Source organism: Triturus cristatus, chromosome 4_1 (genome assembly GCF_964204655.1).
Source record: "Triturus cristatus chromosome 4_1, aTriCri1.1, whole genome shotgun sequence".
Taxonomy (NCBI): domain Eukaryota; kingdom Metazoa; phylum Chordata; class Amphibia; order Caudata; family Salamandridae; genus Triturus; species Triturus cristatus.
Genome location: NC_140585.1, coordinates 439,629,090 through 439,656,899, shown reverse-complemented (window position 1 = coordinate 439,656,899; position 27,810 = coordinate 439,629,090). Strand labels below are relative to the sequence as shown.

At 46.8% G+C, this 27,810-nt stretch overlaps 1 protein-coding gene and 1 pseudogene across 2 annotated transcripts in view; both read left to right on the top strand.

The window, feature by feature from the left end:
• Window positions 1–27,810, top strand: part of RMND1 (required for meiotic nuclear division 1 homolog) — a 485,798-nt gene that overhangs the window by 335,708 nt on the left and 122,280 nt on the right. For both annotated transcript variants that reach the window (XM_085652595.1, XM_085652596.1), the window contains exon 9: window positions 14,715–14,779. In XM_085652595.1, coding sequence (XP_085508721.1) covers window positions 14,715–14,779 — 65 coding nt within the window. The remainder of the gene's footprint in view (window positions 1–14,714; window positions 14,780–27,810) is intronic.
• Window positions 11,041–11,671, top strand: LOC146855092 (peroxiredoxin-5, mitochondrial-like; annotated as a pseudogene).

The window sequence follows — 27,810 nt, the reverse complement described above, 5'->3', positions numbered from 1 at the left end:
AATAATTTATTGGGCTTGTATTGTTTCCACAATCAAAATTGCTTCCTTTTAAAGCCTTAAATACCAGTTGCCTGTTCATTTCACTCAGATTTGCCAGGTAAAGGCTACCTACTACCTTTCATGTTGGATTTTGGTGGTTTACGTTTGTTGTTGTGGTATTATTTTATTGGCCCAGAGAAGTAGGTGACTGGAACAGCATAGTGTACTTCAACTGTAAAATTGTGAAGTATTTTTGTAAATGTCATGAATGTCGTGCAGATATTTTGCAAATGCCATTGCATTTAACAATATCTGCAATGCAATGTTGTTTAATCTTGTGGTTTTTTTTTTAGAATAGGTTTTGAGGAAGAGAAATTCTGTAGGTAGACTTTACCTGACATTTTTTTTTCAGGTCACCATCATGTGGCAGTGCATGCTAATCTATACAGATATTCAAAAGCGAATATGTCACTTGTCAAGGTAACATTTGGAAAAAAGGGGGAGAAAACTGAGTCCCAGAATATTAACCCTAGTAAAGAGATTTGAGTGAGAGAGATAGAAGTGTAGATTACCAAAATTATATTATTTTCACAATGGCTTGGGCGTCAAGATGGCGGTCGCACTCTAAGAGTGCTCTGGACCCCCTCCGTCATCCGCCCTACACCCGTCGCCAACAGCCACCATCTGCCTGTAACTTTTCCCGATACCGACCTGCTGACATCGCTCCTTCACTTTGGGCCGGTTCCGGGATCCTCTGACGTCTTGGCGGACCCGTTTCAACTCCCCTGCCGAGGCCGCGTGCAAGAAATGGCGGACCTGTCGGCGGCCCGGACCGGGGCTGTGGAACTTGGAGGCCGGTGATTTAACCTTCGCCGCTCCTGTCCGGGTGCTGGGTGTACTCTGAAGAGCCGGTGCTGCCGCATTTTGGAGAGGACATGGCACGGCGGCGGACCCGGGGCCGTGAGGTGGGACCCGCCGCAGAAGCTGCGGATCATCTGACAGGGACCGGGCCTGCTGCCCGGCATTGCGGTGAGTTGCGGCGGAGTTCTACCTCCCGCAGCGGGAACACAGTCATCTCACCGATGCTGATGGTGGGAGGAGCAGAGGGCTGCGGGTGGCCCGTCACACTGTCAGCGGGCTGCCCTGCCCTGAAGGCCTTGAGCGCTGCTGCCACCTAGTCCCAGGCGGACTGCCAGACGGGCCCAGTTTCCCCCATACTGCCTGACTCGGCCGCCGGGATCGGGCGGCGGTGCATCAAAGGGGGGCGGGCAGAGAGGCTCCCTGGGCCCCTGCTGGGCCTTTGATCTGCCGTGGTGAGGGATCCCCTGCTCCTTGGTGAGGGATCGTGTTGCTGGGCAAGTCTTTTGTTGGCTTTGGCTGGGCCTCCCTGCCCCCACAGACGTCGACCTGAGAGGCCCGACCCCCACCGGCTGCCCAGGGGGTACGAGCGGCCTCGGAGCTGGCTGGACCTGGTGTGTGAGGGCGGGGGGCTTCTTCCTGGACAAGGCCTCGCTCTCTTCAGCTAAGGGTCTGGTGTACTGGTGAGAGACGGACCCTGGCCGCTGGTTTGGGGACCAGGGGTGGGCCTGGGGTTGCCTGGGCCTGTCTGTGTTCGGAGGTGGGACCGGCCTCCTGTTGGGGGGCCTCTGGTGGAGGTGCACCTTGTTCCCATCATCGTTGCCGAAGGGGCCCCGAGGTGGGAGTTCGGCCATCACATCGGGTGGCGGACGCGGTTGCCCGGTTTGTCCCGGGCCTGCTCCTGCGGGTTGCAGCAGCCCACCTGCCTGCATCGAAACATGTGGACCTGATGCCTTGCGGAGCTCCTTCCACACCAGTGGTGTCTGCTCTGGTGAGTGGGGTCTGGGGGTGGGGATCGGCCACTACGTCGAGTGGCAGCATGGTGGTGCAGTGCCGGCGCCTCCACCCCCCCCCCTTCCTTCCCGGTGGGGGTCCGTGCTGGGAGCTTGCTGTTGTAGCGGCCGCCTACACCGGCCTGGTCGCCCTCGCTGCGGTCTCGGGCGCCCCTGGCCGGAGCATTGACGGCCTGGGTCGTGGCCTCTCCCCTCCCTCTCCCCCGGAGGACCTGCGGCCTTTCTCTGCCGGTACCAGACCGTTCTGTACCTTGGAGGCGATGGGCAGACCTCGCGCCCCACAGAACCCTGTCCCCACCACTCAAACTAAGATGGACCAATTCACCACGACGGATTGGGATCTTGGCAGGGGAGCGCTGGCCGCGCCGGGAGCTGCCGGGGGCAATCTCTCCACCATCCTTCAGACGATAAGCACGTCGCAGGCATCCGCGGAGAGCAAGATTGGCGAAGTGAGGGTGGACGTGGCTCTTATCCGTCAAGACCTGCGCAACGCTACAGCACGCATCAAGGAGGCGGAATCCCGCATTTCCACTGTAGAAGACGACATTGCCCAGCTTAAGGTCCAAGTGGCCAGCCTCCAGACCCAGACCTCGGAGCTCCACCGAAGGGCGGAGGATGCTGAAAACAGATCACGGAGGAATAACCTGCGCCTTTTGGGATTTCCCGAGGGGGTGGAGCATGGCCATGCCGACACCTTCATGGAGACGTTGGTGCGCTCCTGGATTCCCAGGGAGGGCCTCTCGCCCTGGTTCGCTCCTTAACCCCCAAGCCGCCATCTGGAGCCCCCGCCCGTCCCATCATCTTGAAGATCTTTAACTTCCGAGACAGAGACGCTATCCTCAGGGCGGCCAGAACACAGGGTCCACTGCAGTTTCAAAATACTAAAATCATGGTCTTCCCAGACTACTCCAAAGGGGTGCAAACCCAGCGCCGATCCTACGACGAAGTCAAACAGAAGCTTCGCGCCATGGGTCTCCGCTACGGCCTTCTCTTCCCGGCCCAGCTCAAGGTCATATTCCGAGACAAGACTTTCTTCTTCAACAGTCCCCAGGAGGCCTGACCTGGCTCACGGAGGAGCGGCCCCTCCAGACGAGCACGGCGCCCTCCCCCGCCCGGCGGGACCCCACGCAGCCACATCCAGCCCTCCCTGGACCCCAAAAACGGACCAGGCCCCGCAAGAAAATTGACCGTCGGAGAGCAGACTCTCGATTGCCGGGCGCGTCCACCTCGGCTCCTCCCCCCCAGGTCCCGGTTCGGGGGTCTGCCTCCCCCAGCCCGGCTATCTCACTGAATGACTTGAGTTGTCTCCCTGGCTCCTCTGAAATCCTGCGACATGTCTTGTCGGACTCTGACCTGTCCCGGAGCCCTGAGATACGTAGCTCCGGCAAAGAGGAGAACACCTGAGCGGGGCCACGTGGCTGGGACTCTGTATCTCGCCTTTAGATATCTCCTACAGCAAGATTGTTCCCGAGGTTTCCGCAGCGGGGCGGCTCTGCTTCATGCTGCCTCGAGTCTGGAAACTTAATCTCCACCTTACGTTCAGGTTTTGCTTCTAGTTCTGATAACACCGTTGTCCTGACTGTATTGACAGCTGCTGACGACTCTCTTATCCGGATACATGGAGGGGGGTCCATCTCTGCCATGCTCCTGTTTCGCTAACCGTTTTAGATTAGCAGTTAGCCTCACTGTGGAATTGTTGGTTTGACTTGCTTTCTCTTTTTAGGGCGACTGATGCTTCCTTTTCCGAAGTATAGGGTGGGGGGAGTTGGGGGGCGGGGGAGGGGGGAAGACCGTTGTCTCCCAACAGTTTGTTTTTTTTAGCCGCCTACGGGCCGCTGTTCTTAGTTCTACTCTGTAACTACACTCACCAACCCGCCTTTGACGCTGACACAAGATTCATCGTATCACACACCTTCCATCCACCACCCCAGGCCCTACGATGTAGTTTCCCCGGGGGTTCTGGGTCTCTTCGCGCTTGCATCCCCCCATCCATGCACCGCTCAACCTGATGGTGTCCACCTTCAGTAGGGCCCTCCACATTCTCTCCTGCAATGTCAACGGCCTACTTGATCGTATCAAACGTGCTGCTGCCCTTCGTAGCGCCCACCGACATGCCCCGGGACGTTCTGTTTCTGCAAGAAACCCACCTCCTGGGCTCCCAATGCAACTTCCTTGCTAAGTACGGGTTTGACAGGGTCTGGACTCTGGTTTTACACGAGGTTCCTGGGGGGTGGCGGTGCTGCTTCGGTGGGGCCCTTTACCCTGACACGCGCTGAGACGGACGCCCATGGCCGCTATGTGGCCCTGTCGGGTACGATCGAAGGTCAACCTCTTAATCTCTTGTGTACATATATTCCCCCCGCCACTATGGCCTCTACCCTCCGTTGCCTCACGCCGATACTTTCATCCTTCCCACCGGGCCTGACTGTAGTGGGGGGCGACTTTAACGCGGTACTCCAACCCATGCGCGACGCAACAGCTGCTCCATCAGCCTCCCGCCTGGCCTCTGCAAAACGTCTATCTGACTGGTCCTCTGCCTTAGGTCTCTGTGATGCCTGGAGGGTGTGGAACCCCCGTAAGGTACAGTATACCCACACTTCGGCGGCCCACCACACCCACTCCCGTATCGACCTGTTCCTACTGCCTGCCATGGACTGTCAGCTCCTGTCCGTGGTCACTGTTTTACTCAGGGGTATCTCCGATCACTCCCTGGTCTCCCTCCGTCTTGGGACCTCCTTTGCAGGCCCCCGTGCGGCATGGCGGATGAATGCTTGGTTCCTGCAGGATTTCGAATTTGTCACGGCCCTCGGGCGGGAACTGAGGCTTTATTTCTCATCCAATACGGGTTCTGTCTCCTCGCCGGGAACATTGTGGGAGGCCGGTAAGGCAGTCCTACGCGGGGTGGCTAGAGGCCTGGTTCATGCGAAGCGTAAGGAACAGACCGCACGACTCGCGCAATTGGAGGCCCAGGCGGTGCTGTTGGAGGAGGCCCAGGCTGCCAGCGACAGAGACGACTCCGTTCGGCGGCTTGCGCTGCTCCATGAGGAGATTTGTCAGATCTCGCTGGAGTCTGCTAAGATGCTATGGCGCTCCTCGGTGGCGCGTGTGTATGGCTGGGGCGACAAAAACGGCAAACTACTTCACAATTTAGTGCCCTATCCCAAAGCAAACCGCATTATTCCAGAGATTCGGGCTGAGACTGGAGCCCATCACGTCACATCCCCAGCCGTCGCCCGAACCTTCGCCAGGTACTATGCGGCCCGTCCTCCGCGGAGCTCCTTGGTATATTGGTTGGCTCGGGCTGATACTAACCTGCCCTGCCTCTCCCGGTCGGCCTCGGAGGCGTTGGACCTTCCCTTCACCTTGAAAGAGATCCATGGGGCGATCTCACTGCTGCACTCCGGCAAGACGCCCGGGCCCCGCCCGTGCCTGAATGGTACCCCCAAGAATACTATGCGGCCTATCGCAACATATTGGTCCCACACTTAACAGCTCTATTCCACCATGTGGTAGATGAGGGGTCCTTCCTACCAGAGACGGATGTGGCCACCATTGTAGTTATTCCAAAGACACAGCCGCCCTCCCTTGACTGTGCGGAATACCGCTCTATTTCCCTCATTAACACAGAAGTCAAAATCTTTGATAGCCCAACGGCTCCGTCCCCACCTGCAGGACCTGGTCCATCCGGATCAATGCGGTTTTATGCCTGCTCGGGGCACACGGCATTGCATACGCCGCCTACACCTAGCTCTTGCACATCGCCATCAGCTCACCCCGTATCTGGCGTTGCTTTTTATAGATTTTGAAAAGGCGTTCGACACGGTGGACTGGAGTTACCTTGATGGGGTGTTGGAGAGGTTGGGTTTTGGCCTCCCCTTCCGGCGCTTTATCCGGGTCCTCTACTCTAGACCCAGGGCACGGGTCCTTACTAATGGCGTGTTATCTGAGACGTTCCCCATCCGGAGGGGCACCCGACAGGGTTGCCCGCTCTCACCGCTCCTCTTTGCTTTGGCGATGGAGCCCCTGGCCTCTCTCATCTGTCAAGACTCCTTTATCCGAGGCTGGGCCTGGGACCCGAGCCACACTGACAAGATAGCCCTGTATGCCGATGACGTCCTTCTGTTCTTGGCGGACCCGGAGAATTCTGGCCCACGCTGTTTGGACGCCCTCTCAGGCTTTGAACAGGTCTCTGGCCTCAGGCTCAACCCAGCGAAGTCCACGCTGGTCCCCCTTCATCAATCCCGGGCATGCTTTGACTGGCAAGTGAATATCTCCTTACGCAAGCAATCGTTCAAGTACTTGGGGGCGTGGGTCGCCCTCCTCCCGGAGCTTGAATGGGCCCTGAATATCAGGCCCTTGGTCGCTAGGGCCAAGGCTGACCTCAAGAGGTGGCAGTCCCTCCCCCTCAACCCCCTGGGCAGGGGTGCCCTTTTCAAAATGATGGTCCTCCCCCGCTTTCTGTACATCCTACAGAATATCACCGCCCATCTCCCGGGCAGTTGGTTCCGGGAGATGGGCGGCGTCTTCACTCGATTTTGATGGGGTGGCGGGAGGCTGTGATTATCCCTGGCACATTGCCGCATCCCTCCCTACGACGGGGCCATGGGGGTCACCAATCTGCACCTCTTCTACTTGGCCACGAGGCTCATTGTGATCCACGACTGGTTCGCGGGCGGCTGGTCCGACCCGGCGTATCAGGTGCAACTCAGATCAATGGACCTTACGCAGGTTCAAGCTTACCTGTATGGAAGCCCAGTGCCACAAGCTCTCACCCCTGTCACTAGGACAGTACTGATGGCCTGGCGTACCGCACTACGCCATGTAAATTGGAACCGGACACTCACCAGACAGACGCGGTTGTGGAGCGGAGCATGGTTGAGGGAGGTATCATCTCTCCAAGACTTTCGTCGTTGGAATCTTGTTGGAATCTCGCTCTTGGGGGACGTCTGGGTGGGTGATCATATCAGATCCTTTGCTGACCTCCAACAACGCCATTCCCTCCTTCCTTCCCAATTTTACAAGTACTTACAACTCAGACACGCCCTCCACTCACACATTCCATCTCCCACTGCATTTCCGGAATTTAGCCCCTTGGAGGCCAAGGTAATGATGGGGAACCTTGGCAGAGGTGGAGTGTCTTGGATTTATCGTTCCCTGGTGAATAACGGTCCCGCGTCCCTGGACCGGCTCCGGGCCCGATGGGAGGGGTGGGTGGGCCCCCTAGAAGAAGCGGACTGGAGAGACGCCCTTTTGGCCCCCAAGACCCTGACAACCTCCTTCAAGCTGCGCCTCGTTCAACTCTACTATCTTCATGCAGCATACCTTACTCCTGCATGCCTGTACAGCGCTGGCATGCGGTCCTCTCCAGCCTGTGCGCGCTGCAGCCACACCCCAGCAGATTTTTACCATATGGTGTGGCAGTGTCCTGGTCTCAGGCCATTCTGGGGGCGTGGTGGAACTTGAGCTTACGAGAGCCCTGGGTTGGGAGGTCCCCCACGACCCGCTGCACCTGCTCTTGGGGGTGTTTGATGGCCTTGATGGATCCCGGGCGGACAAGCTCTTCCTAGGTACAGAGGTAGCGGTGGCGAAGCTGGACATAGCGGCACTCTGGTCCCAGGCTAAACCGCCCTCTGTGAGGAGGTGGAGACGAGGAATAGATTGGCGTGGAGCCAAAGAGGAGCCCCTTTTCGCAGCCCGGGGCTGCCCCGAACTCTTTGGTAAAATATGGGGCAAGTGGTTCCACTTAAGACCCGCCTGAGGGGTCTGTGTGTGTTGGATACGTATATTCCGTTAAGTAGGTGTCATGTCCATTTCAAAGGTGTCTTACGAGTCACGGTCGTCTTCAATTGAGTATCTTTTGTCCCAATAATGTGTTTGATTTGCTGCCGATGAATTCTTGTCTTTGTTATGAAAATGCAATAAAGTTGATTAAAAAAAAAAAATTATTTTCACAATAATAGACACATGTCTTCAGTGTTACAGTATAAACTTCAAGACATAATAGACAGCCACATCTCCCTTCACGCTGAAGGCAGAAGCCTTCTTTATCAAGTAGAGCAATGAATGCTGTCCGCTTTATCGCTGATTTCCACTGCACTCAGGACTCTTGCCAAATTTGTTTGATGAAGGGGACGTTTTTCATCTTTCTTCAATTGTAATTTCGCTGGAAAACACAAGGAGGCTTAGTATCTGCAGACACATTAATCCTTTCCAGTAATTTGTAGCTTCTGTTACTTAATGGTGAGGCCCAGATCAGGGGGAAAAAAACTTTATACTGCCCATAGTGTAATTTCTCAGTCTCACTACTGCTTTGAAGACTGCTTCATGTTACTGGGGCTGGTGAACTCCACTTAAGGTGTCTTGGTGGTTTGCTTGCCAGTTGGAGCTTTGTGGGAAGTTGAGCTCTTCCCAATAAGTCTGCAACTGAGATTTAAATCAGTCCTAGCCGGCATTTGTTTTTGCCCTTAAAATCTTTGTGTGACCCTTTCAGCATTTTATTAGTGTTGAACTTTATTTCCAGAAGTTTGCATTTGAAGAAAACGCAGGCATCCAGCCTTCTGCAGTTTTGATTCTTATATTCTTGGTCTACCACTGCAGATTATACTTTGCCAGCCCCCTGCTCCAACCAATCTAACCCTGCATCATGTTTTATGTATTCTCTTTCTTGATGTCCAAGGCATGTTCCCTGGCTGTCATCTTACACTCCATTCTCTAGGAGGGTTTTTTGAGTTCCTTTATTTTAGCTGTTAACATTCTTTCTCATCTCGACAACGTCCGACATCTTAAACTGGGACTGCCACTGCCACTTTGTCCAATAGGCTCAGGGACAGGGTCCCACTACAATATTATTTAGATGTTTATAGGCTTCTTTTGCTCAGACAAAATGCTCAGAAATAATATTATTAAGGGATACCATTACAAAGATGTGTGGGCTGACACGCACAGCAAAGTAACCTGAGAAATGATGACATGAAAATAGGGGAAAAGACAGAGGCATTATCAAATAAAAAAAAGTGAAAAACAGATGGGTAGATGGAAAAAGGAAAAACAGTTGAGTAAGAATGACTGGAAGGAAGTGAGAAAAATGGAAGGATGTAAGAGTGAAAAGATTGAGTTCCAGGGTGAATGGATGACCGAAGGAAGATGGGCAGATCAGGAACAGTGAAAGGAACCATAAGTGTTTACATAGGTACATGGGCATGTTGACTACATGGATATCTAGATGTGTGGATGGGTGAAAGGATGGATGTATATATATATATGAACGGGTGGTTGATGGATGGAAATGTGAAAGGATGGAGGGATTAATGGATTAATAGTGGTTCTTATTCTTTTGACTTCTGTGGACCCCCCACTTAGTCATTGTTGTAATCCAGGACCCCTGACTATGCAATTTCAATAATTTGAATCTCAAAACAATAAACAAATGATGAAGCATTCATCAAACAAATGCACAAATGATGACATATATTACTAAAGTCACAAATGAATATAAAAAAATCAAGATTTTAATGGGAAGGTTGGATCTTTTCTAAACTTCTGTTGAGGTCCCCCTCACTATATTCTGTTTGACGCACTTGCACTGCCCCCCCCCTAATCGATCAGAAGATACTTTTTTATTTTAAACCTCCAAATTCAAATTCCTACACATTACAGAATGTTTTAAAATATTCTGTTTTACGTTTCGCTTTTTTAATTTATATGCCCTTTATTAATCTGTTAATATAATTTAATTTTCTTAGCAGGTGTGGACCCCCTGAGCAGGTTCTTGTATCCCCAGGATCAGGGCCGGACTGGCCGTAGCGGGCACCGGGCAATGCCCCGGTGCGCCGCACGGGTGGGGGCCGGTTTTGGGCCCCTGGAGGCCGTTTTTGTTACAGGGCTGCAAAATCGTCCCTGTAACAAAATCGGCCGAAAACCGGCCCTGGCAAAGAGCTCGACGGCACCCCCAACCCCTCCCCTCCCCCGGGGGGGGCCCGACGAGCACTTTGCCAGGGCCGGTTTAGGTTCCCAGTCCGGCCCTGCCCAGGATTAACCAGACTACAAGTTTACAACCTCTGGATTAGTAGATAAAAGGGTGAAAGGATATCTAGATGAATGGAAAGAGGATAAAATGGTAAAGGGAATTCTCCTAAGGAGAGTTGGGGGTGCTCACTTGAAGTGCTCAGGTTGATTAGAGGTGTGTTTAAGTGGGGAGCATTTTAAATTTATAGTTACTCTCTTGATGTCGGCCTTTGGGATTGGTTTTCTCACCTTTTCTCCCTCATGGCCATATCATTAAGTGGGTACAGATAGATCAGTTACAGTCAAGAAGAATACCAAAATGTCAGCAAAATAGCCAAATGTCTTCTCTGTGCATGTTCTGTAGCGGGGAGACAGAGGTTGTATCTACAGATATGTAGAGAAGAAGAATGTGGTAGAGAAAAATAACTTTGCGCCAAAATACAGTACTTGGGATGAACATATTTCATCTGAGATGTGGTTGTAGAACAAGGGGTTATAAGGAGAGCAATCATAGAAGGTTAAAATGTAATTTAGGTCATTTTCATATCCACTTTATGGAACCCCATACTAGCAATTTTCAGTAGCCTAAAGAATTAGCTTCTGCCTTACTGAAATAAAGTGTTCACTTTTTCACAATATGAAAAAATAAGCTTTTGTTGTCCACCCTTTTTTTGTTAACATTTAAGGCCATGTTCAGTAAACAGTTGATTAGAGTGTGTCTTATAATTTGCATATCTCTTCTCTTTGCTTATTTAGCTTAGTGTTTAGCGAACACATCCTTTTGTATATAGAGCATCTTGGATATCCTCTGGCCCAGTGAGCTAAACCTATGTTTACAAATATAACATTGGAAGCATGAATCAGGATATATTACTGCGATCCTTCAGTTTTCCTTTCTTGTCTAAGTATTTTTATATTCTTAAAAAGGCTTGGGTAACATATTGTGTCCCACAATGGGCCAAACCAACGTTGACCTGTTTTTATAAAAACGTGTTTTGTGTTCCAAAATTGCCTGGATGGTGTAATTTCAGCAGTTGTGAATTTCTATCAACAATTGTGGCCACAATTCTTTTTTAATTCTAAGTTATCCAAAAAATCTAATTAACATTGCACTCCTCTTAGATTACTGTTTCTCCACCCTTTTTAATATTTAAAGGCTCAGCATGTTATTATATAATCTCTGAGAGCGGTCAGAGCAGTCAGCAGAAGCTTCGTAGCATCCAGAGCTATGTCTGCGCAGTTGCAGGTTGGAGATTCGGTGCCTGATGTAGAGATCTTCGAGGGCGAGCCGGGCAACAAAGTCAGCGTGGCAGAAGTTTTCAAGGGCAAAAAGGGAATCCTCTTTGGCGTGCCTGGAGCTTTTACCCCTGGCTGCTCCAAGACCCACCTCCCTGGTTATGTGGAAAAAAAGCTGAAGAGTTGAAGGGGAAGGGCATTTTTGTCATCGCCTGCATCTCTGTCAATGACGGCTTTGTGATGACTGAATGGGGCAGGGCACAGCATTCTGAAGGCAAGGTGCGAATGCTGGCTGATCCCACTGGCGCCTTCCCAAAAGCAGCAGGTCTGCTTCTGGATACAAAGCTTGTGCCTCTCTTTGGAAACCAGCGATGTAAGAGATTCTCTGTGGTCATCGGTAATTGCATTGTGAAGTCTATCAACGTTGAAGAAGATGGCACCGGCCTGACCTGCAGCCTGGCCAACAACATTGTGTCTCAGCTCTGAGCAGTTGTTAGCAAACCTTTACTCCTCATCACTATGCAGTCTAGAGCGTAACTGGATGTGCTTGCCTATGTTACAATTATTTACTGTCCTACTTACCCCTTCCCCTGGCTCTCCTCTTAATAATGTTTCTCCACCAGCATCGTTGTCCTCTTCAACTGTTTGCTTCTCTCGTCACACCATGCTGCAGTTGATGGCCGAGGGCCTTGAACAGTACAAACCTTGTATTACCGCTCCAAGGCTATTTAATCAGCCTCTTGCTGACCAACGCCCCTCATCGCTAATTGCGTCAATATTTTCAAGCATTTACCTCTGTGTTTAAAGAGGATCCTGTTCAGTGCCTGACACCGGGAGTTGGCTCATCGCAGCCTTTGAATCTCTTGAAGATCTAGACGCATAACGGGGCTGTTGGATCATGCGTTCTACTGCTTGGAGGGCTAGTAGCAGCATCCAGGATGGGCCGTTCCTGTACGGTTGGTACAGTGTTTAGATGGGTTCAACAGCACACCTTTTATGGTTCTTCAGATAAAATGGTAATGCTTACAGTATGTTCAGTTTTTAAAAGCAAAGGACTTATAGATGTTAGCCAATATGGGCGGGGGTCAAATTGCTGTTAATTTTAGGGAGGACAACCTCTTAATGCTAGCAATACAGGCACAAAGTATATATTTAGAGTGAATTTCTTTCTTTGGACAGAAAGCTATGTTTAATTGTACCAGAATGAGACCGTGTTGCTAGTGTAGCCTGGTGGCACTCTGTTTTGATAAAGAAATATTTATGCACTATTTCTGACGCTTAAAAACTGAACGGGGGTCCTCTATTGTACTCCTGTTAAGGCGTTTACTTTGTTCTGGTTTAGATAGTTGAGTGAGTTCAGATGCTGCCCTCATGGCCACAACCTCTGTCTTGTGGTGTAGGTTGGAGAGAGACTTGGCACAGTCAGATGCCTTTTAAACCTTTCACTATATGTTGATAATACTGGCGGGCGAGTTGACACGGATGGCAGGGTTGAATGTTGCACTAACACAGGCAGTGACTGATTTACAGCAAGCCCCAATCTCCCAGCTCCCCTGTGGCACTGTATTGTGGCGGAAAAGGGTACTTTATAAATTCAAATTTGGACTAAAGTATGTCAGATTTCATTTGCTCTGCAATAAACTGGAAATGGCACTATAATCTATTTTTAATATTGCTGTCGTCAATGTTCAATATTTTGGGGTTGTTGTAATAATGCATTGATTTGTCTACTATCCTTGCTGAACTTTCTTATTTTAATATCATATGTGAAATTGTTATCTTCGTCACTGAACACACGTTTTAATTGTCTAGGCGCTCATGTAGTACTATTCCACTCGATTTTTTTGTGGGTTGCCCTTTCCGTGATAACACAAGAAAGATAGTCACTGAAAGGAGAATTTTGATTTACTAAAATTCTCGGCACGGAACTCATTAGTGCCCACGTGTATCCAGAAAACATCTGGATTGCAAGCCACTGGTGGGTCGCAGAAGTCCAAACAATAAATAAAGATGCCTTTAAATGTTGTGTTTATCTTGTCACATTAGCTGCTGTTCAAAGACAGAGGCCAAATGTCAGGCTATGTATTCTCACAAATTGCTGCTTAATTTTAACATGGGTATTGGTGTTTATTTGCTCATCTCACTTTGCAGTTAGACAAAGAAAAGTAAAGTGAATTATATGACAGTCTAGCAGGAGTACAAGGAGTGTGAAAGGAAAGGCTGTATGGTGTCATTTATTTGTAACACGCAAAAAAATGTAAATACCTGTAAATGAACTGTACAAATTCAGCAGATAAGAAAGCAAATATTAAGCACATTTTTATTGAAATTCTGAAGCGTGATGTTAAGTACGATTTTTCTGATCAAAACACTTTACTGATATATAGTCACTTAAACTCGATTTCCACGCATTATCATTTGTGTGTAATATAGTTTTATCAAAAACTCTTGTATATGAAATGTACTGGTAATTTAAATGTAAAACGTTCTGTCTGTAAATTACAGTGTGCTAACAGACAATGCCTAGTTACATTTAAAAATCGCCCACCTTATGCCCATTAAAGCTAGGGTGAGTTGTTAAAGTTTGTCCTTCTGAAAATTGACTAGTGATTCTAAAACGTTTGGAAAGCACTGGTCTGCACAATTTCAAGTGTGAGCTTCCCTCATTACTCCAGTGTGGCCATTTTTTAGTCTGAAGAAGAGACAGCTTTCTATCAGTCCTCTTAATCCACTGGTCTTTTGAAGTGTCATTCACATTTTGCTTCTGCCCAATACAGTATGTGGCAGTGGCTCAGCACTCTTCAGCCATTGGCTCTCACTGTAAGTGATGCTGTTTCGTTCTTGGACATGTGCACATGTACCTAAAAAGTAGTCCCATTTCAGTGCTTAGGATGGTTTCATTTCAGCTTTTAAAATTTGTATTTTTTTATTTTGGATGGGACATTTTTTGATGAGTTATTTTTGCAAACATACGAATGTCACCTTTACAAAAATTAGCATTTTTACTTTTCATTACTTTTGTATTATGTGTCCACTTTTATTGTCAAGTGCATGCCTTTAAATACATTCCAGCCTTGGCAAGACCAGTCATATAGGCTGTGCCAGTGCTTTCACATCTCTGGCTTCTGACAGAGACTAGAGTAAAACTGATTTGCACATTAACTAACAACAAAACCTCCATAGACTCTTCGCTGCAAAAACGCAAAGCATGTGTAGGAAGTAATTTGCATGACTGGTTCAGTGAAATCGAGAAAGAGGCTCAAGTACTCACAGTTATTTAACAATCAATTCAACGTGAGTTACCTTAACTCCCTGGATTACATACGATCCGTGCAGGTACACAGACATTTATGGTATTCAGCGAGCGCTGGCTCAAGCTAAGGACTTTAGGATTAGTCAACAAAGCCCATGTGTTTGAAATGTCTCTTGATAATAGCCTGCATGCACGAAATAATGGAAAACCGAGTACTAGCCTCTATAAATTACTATTTTTAAATGAGTCAGGAGAATGTTAGCATTTTGGAAACCAAGGCACATGGTACAAAATGGAACAAATAATGCAATTGTGCAAAACAGCTTTCTAAACCCAGCCCTGAATGAATGTGTGTTTAATTGTGTTTTCAGTAAAACTGGCCATTTGGGAAGCTTCCCTGGATACTTTCGTAGAGTCAATACAGTACATTCCAGAGGTAAAATTAAAGCTTTTATATTATATTTTCCTTTATTTACCATTTTTAAATGTATTTACTGTTATAGATTTTGGTCTCATTATGCTAGTATAAAAATACATCTAGTATGATGGATAGGAGTACCTATTCTATAAACTTGATCATGTGCATTTTTATATAAAATGTCAGGGATTAAGGAGGGCGAAAACCTGACAGATGTTTGGAATGGCTGCTTGCACAAATAATTCCACTGGGACTCCCTTACCTTCGGCTGTGCTTTCTCTCCCAGGCAGTATGTACCAGATTGGCAGCGGATCCTAGCAGCAGAGGGGGGGGGGGGGTAGTCTGCCAGGTAGTCGAGTTCCCATGCTTGGGGAGGCTGTGCTCGACGGTTGTTCTTTATGCCACTGGAGCTTAATCGTCAAGGGAATGGTGGTACACAGAGCCTCTGGTGCACCAGCCCCAGAGGAGTCCTGGAGATCATCACAGCTCAACTAACAACTGCAAAGCATCCAACGGATTGAAAATAGAGGTCTTGATTGGAGAAGGTGCTGGAGACCATGATTCAGAGCCTAGATGACAACGAGGTGGCTGTGGGGAACCCAGATGGACAGATTCTGTCTTTAGAGGAAGAGCACAAAAAAGTAGATGGAGGAAGTGATCTAGAGGAAGCATTTCCAGCAGTGTCATTTTCTCCTTTTCCAATCCAGAACCCAAGACTGTGTTTTTGAAAAACTGCGTGCAAACTTCTCTCCTAAGGTTCATTGCCTTGCAAGCCATTGACAAATTGGAAGTCATGAGATAAGTGTTACACATATGGTTGTAGAAGGAGGTCGTTGGGGAGAAGCTGGCTTTCAGATAGAAATTGAGGGCCACTGGGCTTTGACACAGGGGGCAAGAGGGACAGAGAAGGGGACTGGATCTCTTTTGGTGGGCGTAACCTTTTGACATTTGTGGATCCCAGCTTAATCATTGCAAGAATCCAGGTACTCCCACTGAATCATTATTGTAATTTGGAGACCCGAATTTAGTCCTTATTGGAATCCGGGACCCAACCTAAGCAATTTCGATGATTTGAACCTCAACATAATACCCTAAATTACGGATACAAGCATTCGTCAAACAAGTACACAAATTATGAAATATGAATTATTTGATTCATGTATAAATAAAATCTAAATCTTTATCAGAGGATTGGCGCGATTCCAAATTCAATTCAAAAGCATAAGTTATGTATTACTATTCATTTACAAGTTACTACAGTTACAGTGGTTTCATGAGATATTGCAATAAGGTCATTGATTACACTGAATGGTACTTGTCATTTAGTAAACTTTTACATTTATATCCTATACTTACTGTTTGTTATTACTCCGTGGAAGATCTACAAAAGAGTCTTCATGTCTTGAGACTTTCTGAGTGGTTTGAATATAGTTCACTCAACAATGATATAACTTTAATTCTTGGTGGTGATGGAGGTGGGGCTGTTGGCTGTTTGGGTCAGAATGATTCCGGGCCGCTGACATATTACTTAAAATGCCTCACATCACCAGGCTCGACCGAAGTTTATTGAGGGGGGTAATGCCAGGTCTTGACCATTTCCCTAAAGAGAAGTCTGTTGGACTGTAGCCTAATAGTAGTTGGTAACTTGCTCCACAATTTGGCTGCTCGGTGAGATAGGCTTTTGCCTCCCCATCTGACTTTTTGAATCTTGGGAACCTGCACTAGCCCTGTGTTGGCTGAATCTAAGATTCCGCCGCGGGGAGTAACAGAAAAATAGTTTCTGTATATCCATGGCTCCCTTACCATACAGCACCTTATGTACCAGACAGAGGGCTTTAAATTCTACACGCTGTTGGATTGGGAGCCAATGAAGCTGCCTGATGCTAGCGGAAATGGGAGTGGTATTTGGGAATATTAAGTAGTACTCATGCTGCAGCATTCTGCAATGACTGCGGTTTAATATGACACTTGTCGATTCCTAAATAAAATGCATTGCCATAATCAATTTTTGAGAGGATAAGAGCTCCAATTACCGTTTTCCTGAGGCCCAATGGAATAAAAGGCAAGATTTTACGCAGAATTTTCAATAGAAAGAAGCAAGAGTGCTTCCTCCTTACACTGGCCCAACACTTAATGCATTTTTTTCAAACAGTATTGTAAGCGAACGTTTCTGACAGATGAACTGTCACTCATAAAACCTCAAATTATTGAGCATTAATGTAAATTATAAAAGAAAAGTAAGAACTAAAAGGACACGTGGAGTAGCCGCACCCCACCAGAATCACATTTTCAATGACTATTCCATAGATTTTCTCATCATAAATTCCAAATGTTTTCAACCAAGCCAAATGAGGCACGTAATGCTTTTTTTCCTTGGACTTTCCAGACCTATTCTTGAATGTCTTTCCAAAGTATGTCTCATCTAGATACAAGAACCAAGCTGCATTGCCAGCTGCACTTTTGTATAAAGAGCAGGTGCGGCAGATCGTGAATTGCTTAAATAGTTGTGTTCCAAGATGGCTGCCTCTCAAGAGATTGCATTGACTTATGGGCCTTGTGGGCCCATATTCTGAGTTAGACTGCAGCACTGAAAATAGGAATCTGGCCCCTATCTAGAAACTAAGTAAACCCACCACCGCTGCCCAAAACCATATCCTCTCCCACACTTTTCGTATGCAAGAGGGTTATCAGCCTAACCAACGAGGGCCATGACCGAAAAAGAAGGTAAAGTTACACAGATTACCAGGCTAGAAGAGGAAGAACCACAAGAATAACATTGGCAAAGAGACGCGTGACCATGGTGAGGGCAGCAGGAGGGAGGATGTGGCATAATATGGGTAGGTCAGGAAATTGGACGTGGAGGCTAGGAGGAGGCAAAAGGTACTTGACGAAAGAGGTTGGGGGCAGGTGACTTTCTGGGGCAGTGGGTGGTGTGAGAGTTTGGTCTCCGGAACATGCGGGTTGTAAGAATTTGGTTTATTGGATGTGAGGGTGAGAGCCCCACTCAAGCAATAAACACAATCCTTGTCAGGGTGGGTGTCACTAAATAAGCCTGTGCTTGGGCCTCAAAATAAATGTTCCCTAGTCAGTTTGCTATTTACTGGCACAGTTATTTTTTATCAACATGTTAATACCAGGAAGCTAGATACTAAAAGTGTGAACAAAGTCAGCATTCTGTATACCAAATTTGTAGCATTCCCAGTTCTCTTCTGCTGACCTTTCAGTGCAGGGTTTACCTGGGTGAAAACGCTATAATGATCAAAGCAAAACTTTGGTGATGGGGTCAATGCTTAGAACAAATAGTTTTCAGCTGATTATCATACAAGTTATGCCGAATGGCTTCACATCATTTGGTGCTTGTTCGAATACCTTTGGATGCCTCATGTTGTTCAGGTTACATTAAACAAGGACATTATATATTGTAATAGTGTTTTCCATGGATGTTTGAGGGCTAAGTCAAATGTCCTGTGTTGCATGCTTCAATATTCTGTACAGAAATCTCTATCCAAATGTTTTCTAAAATTCATCTCAGATATAAATTCACTGACAATATATTTCTGATTGAGTTTTATTCCTCTTAATGACCTTGGTGACTCTTATTTAGGTTCATATTGTGTTTAGACCAGTACTCACTTCTAATGTGAATGGGATTCAAATACCACACATTTTAGTGCTCTTTCCATGCTAATACATGTTCATTAAGTATTTTAAGTGATCATTTAGTATTTAAAATCAGGGGCCAAAAGGATAGTGCCAATGCTCCATAGTTTCAGCCTCATCCACTTAATCATAGCACGTGAACTAATTTTCACCAAACTTGTAATGAAAGTAGAACTTCTCTCAGAAAGCATTCTTTTTATGGGTTGGTGTTATTCTGTTCTGAAGTTTTGAGGTATTAGTGTTTGAAAAAGTGGTTGAGTGGACATCGAAGAGTTAAAATTTGGATATGAACTGGTCTTTAAACTCGTGAGGTTGAAGCTTGCGACCAGGAGGGTCCGAGATACTCCTCTGTTGAAGGGGAGCAAGAGCCAGTCTGGAGCAACCAGACCAGGGATGAAAGTCTGTCGTGGTGCGTCGTGAAGAGGGCCACCAGCCGGTCGGCGAGTGGTCGGACAACGCGGTGAGCAGCAAGGAGCAGAAGGGCCCCCACGCAGATCTCGTGGATGCTGGGGAGGCAGACTTCGGTGCTGGAGCCGCTCAGGGTTAGGGCGTCTCAAACCCTAGGTGCACTCACTCGAGGGTCCCTCGGTGGGCGTGCTAGATAAGCGTCGTGCAGGTTCTGAAGATGGCCGGTCCCGCAGGTCTCGTCACACCTACGAATCTCAGCTGGGCTGATGATGTAGGTAGAGGTCAGAGATGGCAGGGAACCCGGGTCTCGTCGAGCTGGGCAGTCTTGATCCGTGGGAGAGACGTACAGCAAACCGCAAGCGCTTAGGTGGTGCCTGCTGGTGCAGGGTGGCTACTCCTTAGCCACAAGGGAGAGTCTTCAGAAATAGTCAAGAGTTCCTTTCGTGGAAAGTAGTTCAAGATTCAGAATTATCCAATTTGGGAAGGGGACCCGCTCCCACCTTTATTCTAGGAAAAAGGGGCTGGCCCGTGACTAGGTCCTACCTATGGGTGGGACCAGGAGGGGGGTGGTTACACCCCTATCCTTTGTCCGGCTTCGCCCCAGCTCAGGGGCTGGTGTGCCCCCGAAACTGGTTTGAGCTGGGCTATGCACAGTGAGCACCGGGGTGCCACTTGCAATCACCTTCCTTTCAGCCCTGCCTACCTGGGATACACAAACCCTGTCTGGGATGGTGCTAACACCGCCCTTGACAGGAAACCCTTTGTCCAAGCTCCCCTCGCTGGAAGGTCTCCCAGCAGCAGGAGGTCAGACTTGTGTCTGGTGGCAGCATCCATTTTGTGATGCTGAGGCTTGAGTCAACTTTTAACCGGGGTTCAAGGTTACTTCCATGTCGTGCCCCTCTAAAAGGGGGGAATGCTAACCCCGTCGCCAGAATTGGCGAGGGGTTCGTATTCCAATTCGTATGACACCTTACTCGACATGTGTAGGTGAGGCGATGCCAAAGTTAGCAAATAACCGCGAGGGTTATAATGCATTTTAAAGGAGTTGGCCCGCGTCACCATGGATCGGCTATTAGGATTTGGTTCCGCAAGCCGTCGACGGGCTCAGCTCGCGCCAGAGCACCATCTCACATGATTCCCAGCACTCTGCCTTCAGGATTGATAAGGCCTGCCATAGGAGTGACTGACAGGAATCCATGCGTCCATTTTAGGGTTAGGTATAGGAATACTACACCTACAGCAACGGGTGGTTACACCACCTTGCCCCAGCTGTCGCGCAGTCAGTTGTGTCAGATTTGGGCGGCCATCCAGGGGTGGCATAATACATGCTGCAGCCCCTGGTAGGCCCTGGGTACACCGATGCCCTGGATACCTGTGGTATGCTGATACAGGGACTGATAAGGCGGCCCAGTTCCAATTAGTGGATGCACCTAATGTACATGTGTGTTAATTTCGAGAGAGAACAGCTAGGCTGTGGGTCTGATTGGCAGGCCCACAGCCGGGGAAAGTCGTAACCCAATGAAGCAAAAGCAAAAAATCTGGGTGATCATAGGATTGCAGACCCTACTCTCCTACAGGGGTCAATGCTTAGAACAAATAGTTTTCAGCTGATTATCATACAAGTTATGCCGAATGGCTTCACATCATTTGGTGCTTGTTCGAATACCTTTGGATGCCTCATGTTGTTCAGGTTACAATAAACAAGGACATTATATATTGTAATAGTGTTTTCCATGGATGTTTGAGGGCTAAGTCAAATGTCCTGTGTTGCATGCTTCAATATTCTGTACAGAAATCTCTATCCAAATGTTTTCTAAAATTCATCTCAGATATAAATTCACTGACAATATATTTCTGATTGAGTTTTATTCCTCTTAATGACCTTGGTGACTCTTATTTAGGTTCATATTGTGTTTAGACCAGTACTCACTTCTAATGTGAATGGGATTCAAATACCACACATTTTAGTGCTCTTTCCATGCTAATACATGTTCATTAAGTATTTTAAGTGATCATTTAGTATTTAAAATCAGGGGCCAAAAGGATAGTGCCAATGCTCCATAGTTTCAGCCTCATCCACTTAATCATAGCACGTGAACTAATTTTCACCAAACTTGTAATGAAAGTAGAACTTCTCTCAGAAAGCATTCTTTTTATGGGTTGGTGTTATTCTGTTCTGAAGTTTTGAGGTATTAGTGTTTGAAAAAGTGGTTGAGTGGACATCGAAGAGTTAAAATTTGGATATGAACTGGCCTTTAAACTCGTGAGGTTGAAGCTTGCGAGTTGTGTTTACCACATTTAATCTTTTTATTAAATGTGATTTGGCTGATAAACGACATCAAATATTTAGTTACCTAGAATTCACAAATTCTGTTTCGTGAATAAGATTTTCACAGAAGAAAGAGGAGACACAATGGGCTGGACTCAACAGTAGTGTCCCCTCCTGCTTCTGTGCGCAGCATCTGCTGTCTCAGCAGCAGGTGTTGATTCTCAATAGCTGTCTTCACTTTTTGAATCCAGTACCCAAGTTATTTCCATTTCTAGTCCTCTATGGAAGATGCGCCTTCTTGTTGTCATTTGGCATGGGGTGTACCAGGTTACAATAACAGAGTAAGTGGCTCTGGTTTTGCAAAAGTTATTGGCTACAGATTCCAGCCCCATAACATTATTTCTAGGTATTATTCTATTTTTTTGTGGCTCACCTTACCATATCAGGGCTCAAGTGGACTTTTGTAGGGATTTTGTAGCCATAATAAAAAATACTTCCCTTTAAATGATACAGGTTTTCCTAAGAAAAATGAGCATGTGAGCATATTTGAGGATGCTAGCCTGGAGCCTTGGGTCTTTTGGAATACAAACTGTACAGTGCTCTTTATGGCACATAACTCCTACTTTTATAAACAGAGCTTATCCCGAGGACCTGTATGGTGGCTATAATATCGAATCGAGATATTTAACATTCACAGAGCGTGACCTAAAATGTTCTCTTTAAAATGAATGACACTTGTTTAAATAACTTTGTGATCTCTGGGTTTTTAGTTGTGGTATTTGTTAGGAGTTTCTATAAGTCGCACTGTAGGATAAATAAGTATAATATGTAACAGTTGCATGACAGGGCTGTCACAAGGACAATCAGTGCTCTTAGAAATTAAATGATATGAAAAATGGATTTATAGAGCGAGAACAAATACCCAAAGGTGTCTAGATGCTAGTTTGCAGAGCAACTAAGCCATTAGACCTGTCTAGATAGATTAAAGATTAGGTTTTTGGGGGCTTTCCTGAAGGCCAACAGTTGGGTTTCCCTTTTTAAGGCTAGGGAAAAAGATTTCCAAAGTCTGGTAGTAACAACCAAAAAGCTTCTACCGCCCCAAGCGGTTTTCCTGAACCTGGGGGGTCATCAAATTATGGGCAGGGCGAGGCAGCTGAGTGGGAAATTCTGTTTGGAAAATATGGGTTCTGTACCGTGTACCGCTTTGAACTCAATGCGTCTTTTCAATGGGAGCCAATATTGTTGTCTAAGTGCAGCGGATTTATGCTTAGGAATGTCCAGCAAAATGCGAGCTGTGGCGTTTTGTACAATCTGAATTTTGTGAGACATTTTGTCCTTAGGTTAATGAAAAGACCATTGTAGTAATCGGCTCTGGACAAGACCAGGGCTAACATGACGAGTTTGCGAAGATTTTAGGGTTGAAACTGAAAGATTTTTCTGAGCAGATTTAATGTGTATAAGGATGCAGAGGTGACATTATTCACATGGCTTTCGAATGTAAGCTTGGTGTCGAAGGTGACTCCTATGTTTTTCACTTTGTTTGTTGAGGTGGGAAGAGAGCCCAATTCAGGTGACCAGAATGTAGGAGACCAAAAGGATGTGTTACCACCGAAGAGCAGGATCTCTGTTTTATTGAAGTTGAGTTTTAAGCAGTTAGCGGCCATCCATTGTCCAACATGCAGAAGATAAGCATGAAACTGTGATGCTGTGTCAGAGGGGTTGCTTGTTACAGACACAATAATTTGGGTATCATCAGCGTAAGAGATAGCTGAGAAGCCCAAAGAGCGAATCAACTGAGCCAGACGGGCAACATAAATATTAAAAAGGGTGGAGCTCAGTGACGAGCCCTGGGGTACCCTGCAAGGCAGTGTAAAATTGGGTGATTTGAACTTAGAGAGGGCAACAAATTGTTCTTGATCCGATGAAAATGACCCAAGTAATGCCAGAGCTTTCACCTTTATGCCTATCCCCTCCAGGTACTCCAGCAGTTTTTTGTGGTTGACGGTATCAAAGGCGCCCGAGAGGTCCAGCAGCACCAGTGCTGCATTGCCCTCCATGTCGATTGTCTACCTCATGTGTTCTGATGCAGAGATCAGTGCCAGTTCCGTGCTATCATGCTTCCTTAAGCCATACTCGATGGCATCCAGGTATGCATGGTCTGAGCCCCGCGCATTTTAGTGCAATGCTCTCCTAGGCAGAACATTTGGCATCATCTTGGTTAAGCGGCACAACTCCTGGCGGCGCCAAATACTAAGAACATATCTTCCTAACTACACGCAGATTCTTGTTGAGACGCCGCTGTGGTAAATTTAAATTACCTAGACTTAATTTATGCGGTAAAATACAATACGAATAACTCAGTAAAAATAAGAGGCAGAATCCGTGGTATTCGAGGGTATAATAGGGAATTTATTCCTTACAAAGGAATGATGGTTCGAACCAGGCAATCGAGTTCCATCACCACGAAGGTTCAGGAAGGGATCAGCAATACATTATTGACAGGTTATGGCATATATAGTAATGCATTACAATAAAGACAGATGCAAGAGGCGTAACAGCTGATAAGAATACACATGCGCAATAGAAAAGGCGTTACAATAGGCGTGCATAGAGGCGTATACTAAAAACGTCATTATGATGATGACACAAGTGGGTGGATCCATAAGAGGATCCTGCAAAGTCAGCAAAAATACATGGCAGAGATGCGCGCGCAGCCGCATGACGTGTGATTGACGTGTAACTAGAGGGTGAAGGGAACTTGACATTTAGCCCTACATGAGGAGACAGAAGTCTGGGGTGTCAGGACAACCTAGTCCTAAATCATATCTAATATCTTGTGTTTAAGGAACTATATTATCTAAAAGGAAAGGTCTTCTCGGACAGAGTCTATTCTATACTGACTGCTAGTGCGTGTACAAGCGTCTAAGTGTCTACATGAGATGCGAGGGGGCATGGGCCTACCATGGTAACGAGAGTCATGAATTACTTGCACGGAGACAGTATGGCCGGGCCCTTTGCTCTGCAGCTAGAGGGATGTTTACCTAAGCTACTTAGACAAGAATGCATTTCTTGGGGAACGGAGCAGATAACTTGAAGGCTGAATACAGTTTTGGCAGGCAACAGGCCGGGCTAGGCACCGTTAGCCGCGCAGGAAGTAAGACAAAGTTCATGGATACAGAAGCAGGTCCAGGCTGGAGCATTCAGAGGCAGAAGCAGGAAAAAGCTCGATGGCAGAATTCAGGGCCTACCTTGCCAGAGCTGGAAAACGTGAAAAGTATACCATATAAAGACGGTGGCAAGGCATACTTAAGAACGGAATATCTGGCCCATTCATGGCAGATATGAAAGAGTACATATTAACGTTGGACACAATTGTATTTGCGTCTTCATAGCTTGAAGTGGAGGGAACATACATGTACTTGTAGCATGTACATGGAGCCGTTGGGGTCTAGATAGGGGACACAATTGACCATAAAAATTCATATTTCCTCATTCCCTCCTTGTCCCCTACGGACCCTCATGAAATATCGATCTTCAGGAATCCATCAATTTGTTCATGTAACATCATTTGCTCTTCTTTCTTCTTCCGGGATCTTGAATGAAAACTTGAACGTGGAATACACGATGTGGCACACAGGCCGCAAATCGCTGGTCCACATTGTAGACATAGGCAGCAACTGAATACTATGAGAAGGCCAATACCTAGGAAGGATAGGACTTTCCATCCCCAGGCTGACAACACGCTCCAGAACCAACCGGACCATGTCCAGGTGCCTGCATTCTGATGTATCTGGTTTGCAATCTTGTGAAGACGAGTTATGGCTTTATATACAGATGGCGCGTTTTCTGGGATGAAAACACAGCAACTTGATCCGATGACCCTACAAGCTCCGCCCCTATCTGCTAGGATGACGTCAAGGACAAGACGATTTTGGAGAATAACAATCCGCATCGCAGACTGCTCCTCTGTTAAGTTGCCTAGGGCAGAGGTAGTTTCATTCACTACTGCTTCAAGGGTTCTGGTTAATCTACGTATCAGTTTACTGTTTGAGACAACACCTATGTAAGGAAAGAGACCTTTATTAAAGTCTGTATATTGTTCCCATGCTGTTTCGGTGTAGTCAACAATCGGGATATCTCTCTGGGGTCTATGGTGTACTAGATTGGTATTTCTATGATAATCAGGAGGGGCTAGGAAAACAGGTGGCAGAAGGAATGCAATGTAACAGGTACCATCCCAATCTAGGGGTAGGCGTATATATGCGGTGTGACCACAGATGAAGTAGGAGTGACGGGAAGCTCTAAATGTAGACTTGCCTTTATCACTGAATTCGATCACAGTAGTACATTTACTATGACCTAGGTGTACTGAACCATTCTTTCTTACACAGAATTCACCTTTGACTGGTAATACGGACATAGCAGGCAAGACTAGTGTAGCTTCAGATTCAACATTTAGAATCATGAGGTTAAGTGTAAAATTACCTAATCCATATACTTCATTTTCTAGGTCAGTTCCTGTCCTTTTGGGAAGTCCCTCCTTGTTAGGATAACAGGCTTTAAGCAAAACTAAGTTCAGGTTTCCCCATACCCAGTTGCTCTGGTAAACTACAGTGTTTGAATCTAAAGAGTTAATCAAACTAAACCATGCTCCACAGGAACCATTGTGTGTAAATGGGTACGGAAAGAGAGGCAGAACTCCTTTGTATTTCTGATAGGGAGGGAGTCGGCCACATATCCAACAATTTGTAGCATTGCTGGTCTGATGGGAATGATGTAACATACTAATGAACGTGTTGTTGCGCAGCGCAAATCTATAGGACAACTCATGTGGAGGTAGTTCACTAAAAGAATGTTCGGCTGTAACATTGTAAGCACGCTTGAAAATAGGATAGTACATGTGTAACAGTATACTTGCAGCAATAATAAAAAGACTTAGAAAAAACATAATCAACAATGTCACTATACAGTGACTATGAAGTGATTTACAGTATGCATGTTTCTTGAGCTGTTTCTGTCTATTTCTCTCTCTTATTCGGTCTAGAGGATATATGTCAAAGACTTAATTCAACCGATTCACCTTGGAGAGAACTTAAACAATCGAATTGTCTGACTTGCTAGACCTTAGTTTCAGTTTATAAGTTTGAGATTCGGTCTTTTCAACCAGGGGGAGTTTTGAATCAGTCTCTGGAAGGGGGCAGGGCTGAGAGTTCAGATCGGCTGGTAGTCCATGAAATTTCTTGATATGACTCGAGTGTAACCAACCCTTGCGACCCTCGACCTTCACTGCTGTCCTCGTCGTTAGAAGAACCAGCTTTGGTTGTAGCCAGCGAGGCTCCAACGGGCTCCTCCTGTCGAAGTTTCTGACGAAAACGAGATCCCCAGGAACCACTTCATGGGGCTTTACCTCGGTGTTGTCGGGAAAGGCTGCAGCTACCTGTGAACGGCAAGATTGTAGTGCAGACATCAAGGAAGCAAGGTAATCTGTCAGCATATTACAATCAACATCAGTTATTTTACGAGGTATAGGCGTCCCCCACATATTTGGTGGCCTACCGAAGACCACCTCGTACGGGGATAGCCCTGTGCGAGAATGTGCTACCATTCTCATGTAAAATAGTGCAACCGGTAAGGCTACTATCCAGTCGACACCTTTCTCTCTACAGATTTTAGAAAGTCGTATTTTCAGGGTCTGATTATGTCGTTCCACGAGACCTGCTGCCTCGGGATGTCGGACACAGTGGAATTTCCATTGATAGCCTAACAAGAGTGAAATGTGTTTCATTAGCTCGGATGAGAACGGCTGGCCATTATCTGAGTACACGATACGGGGCAAACCATACCGTGGGAAGAATTCACGAACTAATTGTTTGGCAGTAGTCGGGGCAGTGTAATCTGAGACGGGATACGCCTCTGTCCAACGGGAAAGAGCGCATACAACTACGAGGACATATTTGAATCCTCGACATCGTTCCATCTGGATATAATCCATCTGGAGGACTTCAAAAGGGTGATCGGGAGGTTGAAATCCACCCTGCTCTACAGGGACGCCTTTACCTGGATTGAACTGACAACAAATCATACAAGTTCGGACTTTCTGTTTGGCTGCAGCTCGTAAGTGTTTGTTGAACCAAATGTGTTGAATACTGTCTAACATGGCTTTTTCTCCTAGATGTGCTGGACTATGTATTGTGTTAATGATAACTTGAACCATTGAGTCGGGGAGAAACCATGTAGATTTTCCCTTCGTCATCCATCCCTGATCTGTTTGGATCCCTCCTAATTCAGTCCATTTCTTTATTTCCTCTGGTGTAGCATGTGTCTGTATGTCAATTACATCAAGGGCGGGATCCTTAACTGTCATGCAGTGTGTCGGTGTCGGAACTATTGTCTTTGTCAAGTCAGTTGCATGAGTCTGATTCTGTGCTGTTTGCTTAGCTGTTCGGTCTGCTAGGTCGTTACCCTGGGAAATAATATCGGTGACTTTTGTATGAGCTTTACACTTCATGATAGATATTGAAGTAGGTAGATGTATTGCATCTAACAGAGCTTGAATGAGGGGACCGTGTTGAATGTTGGCACCGTGAGAAGTCAAATAACCTCTCTCTCGCCAAAGGACTCCAAAGTCGTGTACGACTCCGAAAGCATAACGTGAATCTGTGTATATGTTAACTTTTCTATTCTTGGCTTGAATACAGGCTTGTGTCAGAGC